This window comes from Penaeus monodon, chromosome 12 (assembly GCF_015228065.2).
Source record: "Penaeus monodon isolate SGIC_2016 chromosome 12, NSTDA_Pmon_1, whole genome shotgun sequence".
Taxonomy (NCBI): Eukaryota; Metazoa; Arthropoda; class Malacostraca; order Decapoda; family Penaeidae; genus Penaeus; species Penaeus monodon.
This window is the reverse complement of record NC_051397.1, coordinates 6,451,797-6,459,296: the sequence shown is the minus strand read 5'-3', so window position 1 is coordinate 6,459,296 and position 7,500 is coordinate 6,451,797. Positions and strand designations below refer to the sequence as shown.

General features: G+C 37.7%; 2 protein-coding genes across 5 annotated transcripts in view; both read left to right on the top strand.

Moving 5' to 3' along the window:
- Window positions 1-3,615, top strand: part of LOC119579224 (fatty acid-binding protein-like) — an 11,025-nt gene extending 7,410 nt beyond the window's left edge. For all 3 annotated transcript variants that reach the window (XM_037926960.1, XM_037926958.1, XM_037926959.1), the window contains exons 2-5: window positions 1,260-1,349; window positions 1,563-1,732; window positions 2,888-2,995; window positions 3,543-3,615. In XM_037926960.1, coding sequence (XP_037782888.1) covers window positions 1,280-1,349; window positions 1,563-1,732; window positions 2,888-2,995; window positions 3,543-3,599 — 405 coding nt within the window. In that variant the 5' untranslated portion in view covers window positions 1,260-1,279 and the 3' untranslated portion in view covers window positions 3,600-3,615. The remainder of the gene's footprint in view (window positions 1-1,259; window positions 1,350-1,562; window positions 1,733-2,887; window positions 2,996-3,542) is intronic.
- A 3,362-nt stretch (window positions 3,616-6,977) lies between these two features.
- Window positions 6,978-7,500, top strand: part of LOC119579223 (mitotic checkpoint protein BUB3-like) — a 17,379-nt gene continuing 16,856 nt past the window's right edge. For both annotated transcript variants that reach the window (XM_037926957.1, XM_037926954.1), the window contains exon 1: window positions 6,978-7,125. The gene's annotated coding sequence lies outside the window, so the exon portion shown is untranslated. The remainder of the gene's footprint in view (window positions 7,126-7,500) is intronic.

Below are 7,500 nucleotides of genomic sequence, written 5' to 3'. Positions count from 1 at the left end.
TCGCAAAGAATGGCGGTCAAACCTGGAGGAGGGAGAACAACATGAAAACGGTGAAGAGAAAGAGAGAAAATATGTGAATTGCCTAACTATGAACAGAGGGGACTACAGCTGTCTTATATAATGAAACTCTTTAAGCTTTCAGGGTTGAGGCAGGACAAGAGATAGTGGGAGAACAGCTGTTGGGAAATTGTGTTATCATTTCAGTCCCCTTCACTTCACCTGAGTGGGGAGGCTGGGAGGAAAGACAGGCGAGGAAGAGAGAGAGAGAGAGAGAGAGAGAGAGAGAGAGAGAGAGAGAGAGAGAGAGAGAGAGAGAGAGAGAGAGGGAGAGAGAGAGAAGGTGAGAGAAAGAGAGGATGGGAACTAGATTGATGTACCGACAGGAAAAGATGAAGACAAAAAAGAGAAAGAAAGGGGGGGGGGAGGGAAGTCAGACAGTTGAAGAGGGAAGGAGAGAGAAAAGAAGGAAGGAAGGAAAAAGAGAGAGAGAGAGAGAGAGAGAGAGAGAGAGAGAGAGAGAGAGAGAGAGAGAGAGAGAGAGAGCGATTACAAATGAATGAAGCAATATTGCATGGAGAGGGCTACAGTGCCCAGACAAAACGCCGATCATATTTCTAATTAATTCAACCCGGCGTCGGATGCTCGGTATGAAAGTCAGTGAGACACACAGAGAGTGGGAGAAAGAGAGCGAGCGAGCGAGCGAGCGAGCGAGCGAGAGAGAGAGAGAGAGAGAGAGAGAGAGAGAGAGAGAGAGAGAGAGAGAGAGAGAGAGAGAGGGGGGGGGGGGTAAGAGTGTGTGGAATTGTGTATAAAGGGTTGTGTGTGTGAACTGCGTGAGAATGTATATGAATAAGGGCGTAGTTGAATATCTGCCTGGATACTGCGGGTGTGTGGGTGTATACGATTCTATAAATGTGTGACTGTGTGCGTAAAAATGTATGTACGTATGCATGATTCTCTAGTTGCGAGGGATTTTCGCCTTTATGTCTATACTTCTTAAGTGGAAAAAAACGATCACTTCAACCAAATGAATAAAAAAACAAAAGCGCATCTATACCCCAAGCCTCCGTTTACTTACCTCTTCCTTTCGTATTCCCAAGAAATGAACATTCCAATCATAATTTCTCCCCCAATTAAGTTCCACCATATCCATTACGTTGTTATGTTTCAAATACTTTCTAATTTGATTTAATCTGATAATGTTATCTCATTTGTAGAAATATTCCTCTATCTGTTGACAAAGTTTCGTTCTGCTTCAGGGTGAGGTTCGAACGCCAGGATGGTGAAGTTCGAGGGTACTTACAAACACGACAAGGATGACAACTTAGAAGCCGTTTTCGCCAAGATGGGTGAGTAGTGGGGTTCATGGGGAGTCACTAGGATTCACAGTGAGCTATGAGGTTCGTGGCGGGATATGGGGTTCATGGTGAGTCGTAAGGTTCATGGGGAGTTGTGAAGATTCATGGAGAGTTCGAAGTTCATGGTGAATCATAGGGTTTGATGTTATTTCGTGTGCGGCACTGCGTAGACACCCATTTATTTTTCTCTTTCTTTCTTTCAAGGCATGAACTTTTTCATCCGGAAACTAGCAGTGAGAAGCAAGCCAACGGTGGACATTCACGTGAACGATGACAGTTGGACCATCACCACCACGCTTCCCATTAAGACACTCACGTGGAATTTCAAGATGGGACAGAACGTGGCAGTAGACGGGCCAGAGGGATTGGTCGAGGTCAGGAGAGAGGGAGGAAGAGAGAGAGAGAGAGAGAGAGAGAGAGAGAGAGAGAGGGAGAGAGAGTAGGTGTAGGGGATAGAAGGGAAAACGGGAGTTAGAGAGGGGAGGGGGTTAGGGGTATGGGATGCGGGAGAGAGAGAGGTGGGAAAGGGATTGAGAATAGGAAGATATGATAAATATATATATATAATTATAATTATATATATATTATATTATATAGAGAGAGAGAGAGAGAGAGAGAGAGAGTAGGGGAAGAGGGATAGAAGGGAAGATGGGTGTAAGAGAGGAGAAGGGGTTTAGGGGGGATGGGATGGGAGAGAGAGAGAGAGAGAGGTGAGGAAAGGGATTAGGAATGGGAAGAGAGAGAGAGAGAGAGAGAGAGAGAGAGAGAGAGAGAGAGAGAGAGAGAGAGAGAGAGAGAGAGAGAGAGAGGAGGGAGGGAGGGGGGGAGGGAGAGGGAGAGAGGGAGAAGGAATCAAGGAAATTTTAGGAAAGAGAAAGAGAGAAGGAAGGGAACTGAGGAGAGAGTGAGGGGAAGGAGAGGGGAAGAAAGGAAGGAATGAGGAGGAAAGGAAGGGACACAGGGAACAAGTAGAAGGGTTAGAAGCATAGTAGCTAAGGAGAGGTTGCGAGTAAAGAATTGTGCATGAGAAGTCTGTTTCACGTGCGCGCCAGAAACGACTGTGCTTGAATTACGTTTCATATACTCCTACGCACTGTTTATGTCAGGTCCATCCACTGCTTTGCCTTAGTGCCAGTGCCATTCATGATAAACGTAATGTTAATGTTTTTATTAATTCATATTTGGCTTTGGTTATTATCATTATTGGTAACAGTAATTATTAGGATGGGTATTTTATTATTAATAATGTTGCTATCGCCATTGCCAACCCTTTATCATTATGATCAGTATAATAATAACGATTACCATTATTACCTTTATGATCATTATAGAAATTACCATCATAAAAACCATCATTATCATCACATTAATGGTATCAAATTAATTCGCAACTGAATGGATCTGTACTACATTGAACGAATTGCAGAATAGCAATAACTTGATGACGATTTTAATTCATTGCTCTATCAAAACCTGAACATTTTTTTTTCTCTTCATATTTACTTATCTTCTCTCTCCACAATTTTCAGTCTGTGTTTACCCTAAATGGCGATACAATGATGCAAACGCCTGTGGACTTAGCAAACGACAAAGCTATAATGATCGAGAGGCTTTTCACTGAAGAAGGGATGGTGCAGGTAAGGTCGAAATAGAGTGTAATAATAATAATGATAATAATAATAATAATAATAATAATAACAATAATAACGATATTAGTGATATTAATAGTAAATGAACAGATAAATATATTGATAGATCTCAAATCCTGTGCCAACAATTTTTGTTTGATTTGTTTCTAATTTCATCTGCATATATATATGGGTTATTTCTTATTCTGGCTACTTTAATAATAAGTGATCTATGTAATGTTATGGATATGTGTGTGTGTTTGAGAGAGAGAGAGAGAGAAATAAAAAGAAAGAGAGAGAGAGAGAGGGGAGAGAGAGAGGGAGAGAGAGAGGGAGAGAGAGAGAGAGAGAGAGAGAGAGAGAGAGAGAGAGAGAGAGAGAGAGAGAGAGAGAGAGAGAGAGAAAGAGAAAGAAAGAAAGAGAGAGAGAAAGAAAAAGAAAGAAAGAAAGAGAGAGGGGGGGAGAGTGTTCGTACATAAACTTATATGCAAAAACACCTGGGTGAATTGATATACAAAACTAGAATTTATACATCTCTATACCACTTTTTTTTCAGACGATGACCCACAAACCATCCGGAACGGTGGCCAAAAGGTGGTTTGTGAGAGCATGAAATCTTCAACTCTGGAAAAAAAAATTATGACAACTTTCCTGACATTACTAGACATTAAGTGAAAGAGGGTGTAGCATAGTAGGGGGGTAAAGTGGGTTAACTTTAGTTGCATTAGTGGGTAAGAATAGTGGTATAAAGATTAGTGTTGTAAAAAGTCAGTGGCGTGTATTCGAAGGACGGCAGGAACAGAGAGAGAAAGATAGCTGGAAGAGAGTGTTGGGCGCGAGTGTCCACATCAACTTATTTGGGAAAAGATGGGCGGCTGAGATGATGCTAAAGTATACAAAAGCGAATCAAATAACGATTGGTTTGATATGAGGTGTTTTTATTATGTACGCATAAACAAGAAGCTCATTTTTTGTTTGTTTGTTTGTTTAGAGAGCATTACTATAAGTCCAAAACAGAAAAGATCAAAAATTTAGTGGCTGGCTGTGGGAGTGAGATAGAACAGCCTCAGCAAAGGAGCGTTTAAATATTAAAGGTGCAAAGAAGTTTTGTCTGTTTATTTCATATCCTATATACTAATCTACTTGAACATTCCCCGTAGATGTCATTTTCTCAATTTGTTTTCAGTGTCAATCATCGTTTTTTTCATACCGACATGAATGGCCACTTACACTCAAACTTTTTCTTTTTTTATTAATTCTTGTTGAATCTGTAATTATTATTATTATAATAATTATTAATATCGTTTTCATTATTATTAGCATTAGAATCATTATTATCATCATCATCATCATTACTGATGTTGCTGTTTTTACTACTGTTATTATTATTACTATTTTTTAACATTACTATTATTGATGCCGTTGCTGTTATCATCACAGTTATCATTATCGTCAGCATCAACATTATCATTGTTATCCTTGCCAACATCGTCATTATCATCTTCATCGTCATAATCATCATCATCATCATCGTCATCACATGTCATAATCATCATCATCATCATCATCATCATCGTATAATCATCATCATCGTGATAATCATCATCATCATCGTGATAATCATCATCATCATCGTCATCATCATCATCATCATCACCATCATCATCATCATTATCATCACCATCATCAGTTTCAACATCATCATTATATCTTTTAACATGACAGTCAGGATGAACATCATCAAATTATTATCAAGCATTGCTTCAGATAAAAAGAACTGGGTATATTCGTGGAATTTTCCGGTGCAAGCATTCGACGTCACCTAGGGAAAATTCAGTGATTCTGGGGTTTCTTGTCATTGGTGAAATATTGCTGGACAGAAATGCATTTGCGTTACTGAATTCTTGTGTATGCAAATGTGCATATTCCATATTAATTTCTGCGAGAGAGAAACGATTTAGCTAAGAAATGTCTATGGAACTCGGTATGCAATTGCAACCGACTGATTAAAACAGTATCCGTGATTTATGTAGATCCAATTTATAGGAAAACACAATAGTATCGCGTAACCTATTAAGATGCAAGTAGCATCCGCTGCTGGAATGGCGCAAGGGACGTGAGAATCTAGAAATTTACTTAAGTCATCGTGTATTAAAAAAAAAGAGAGAGAGATAAATCCGGTAAGCACTGTTCGTTTTCCGTGCTGGTTATGCCGAGTTGGAAAAAAAAAATGTGCCATATACTTCCTACTCGATTTCTATGTCGTTATTCGTGATGTGAACCTGTTTGATGCATCCTCACCATCGGTAGGTTGATTGGAAAATTAAAAATGGAGAAACTCAAGGCTTACTCACCTTTGTTTTATGTTCCATTTTTTTTTTATTTTATTATCAATCATTCTTGACTATCGATCGTCAGATTTCTTAAATGATGTTAACGTTTTTGAGACCAAGAGAATATTCAGAGTACTTAAATTCTTATCTGAACGGGGCAACGATATTATTTCCTCCGCACATTAAGGAGAACGAAGATCTTGCAACAATAAGCAAGTTTTATCAAGATACCGTAAGTATCGATTTAAGACAATGGATCCGCGTAAAAGCTACAAGGTAAATATGTAGGAACATGAAAATCAATAGGACTTCAGGACGTGAGGATACATCTCAAGGGGAACGTATTGCGCGCTAAACGTATAATACAATGTTGTCGCTTCCTGTTAATACCATTTTCATTACGGGCAAAGCAGAGTTTCTGAGAAAATTTCGTTTTGGAAAGTGTACGTATTTTTGAGTCCTGTGCTATCTTCGGAAAGAAAGTCGTTCGGTGAGAAATATGATAGAAACAATAATTGCACTAAAATTTTATATGAACTATGACGTCAAAAATCTGAAAATTCGGAATGTAAAAAATACACTTCTGTAAGAATTTCTAAAATAGAACTTTAACATTGTTAAATTCAGATTTGGTAGAAGTCTCGTGAACAGGAAAAAACTTTCCTCGAAAAAAACATAAGAAACTTATATATATGTGACAGAAAATATGGAAAATGTGTGTAAAATCCATACGCAAACACACCCACATGTTCGAAGAAGTGTGGTGAGTAATGATAACGTGATGACATTACTGATAATAATGACAATGGTAATGGTTATGATGATGATGATGATGATGATGATGATGATGATGATGATGATGATGATGATGATGATGATGATGATGGTAAATAATAATAATAATAAATAAATTAATGATAATAATAATAATAACGATACTACTACTACTACTAATAATAATAATAATAATATGATTGATAATAATAATGATAATGATAATAATAATAATAATTAATGATAATAATAATAATAACGATGATAATGATAATAACAGTAATGATGATAACAATGATAATGATGATGAAAGTAGTTATGATAACAGTAATAATGAAATATACCGATAATGATAATGAATTCCAAAGACAACAGACAATACGAAACGTAACAGTAATTATGATGAAAATGTTTGATGACAATTACAAAACATTGGTGACCATGATGGTGATAATAATGATGATAACAACACTAACGATGATAATTATAATAATATTTTGGTATAGTTATGATAACAAAAACACTAATATGAAAAAAGAATATCCCCGTATCAGCTATTAAAACGATTTTAGAGTTTCATTATTCATATATGATCTAATGACATGAGTTGCAGAGGAACGGCAAGAGAAAATCGTACTGAACTTAGGAGCGAACAAGAAAATACGCAATCAATAAGCAACATCAACTACAATATAAAAAAGAAAATATCAATAACAACAAGAAAAAAAATAACAACATGAAAAGACATTAAAACATTTAAAAATCAACATAAAAAAACATCAACAACATAAAAATAATCAACAACATAAAAAACATTAGCAGCATAAAAAAATCATCATCAATAAAAAAACATATCAACAACATAAAAAAAAAGAAAAAGAAAAAAAAAAATTATGAACAACAACTCAAATGCGGCGGTTCGCGTCCCGGCCGACAGATGGCAGCACAGCGCAGTCCACAGCTGATCCCGGCTTTGAATTAACAGTTTTGTTTTCTTCCTTTTCCTTCGTGTGTTTTCGAGTCTGAAGTCGGGTAAGCGAGCCGTATTATTCGCCTTCGTCGTGGTTTATGACTGCGGGAGGCCTGTGTTCGTTAGTAGGTGGAGTCGGTGTTAGTTTTAGGGCTTCGTTTGTAGCTTAAAAATCTTGACTTGATCGGATCTCGTGTTGTTATTGAGCTGTATTGAGATTTTGAAATTTGTCTCCCTTCCCCCCCTCCTCCTCCTCTTTCCTCTCGTCTTTCTTCTTCCCTCTTCTTCCTCTCGCGTGTACGCTTCACGTGCCTTTCGCCTGGGAGTTTTTCTGATTTTAGAAATCAAAAAGGTTTTAGGTCGGTTTGTTGGATAATGGAAAAATTCGGAGGCGAGTTTGACGTTCCTTGTGAGAAGGACGAGAGAGAGAGGCAGAG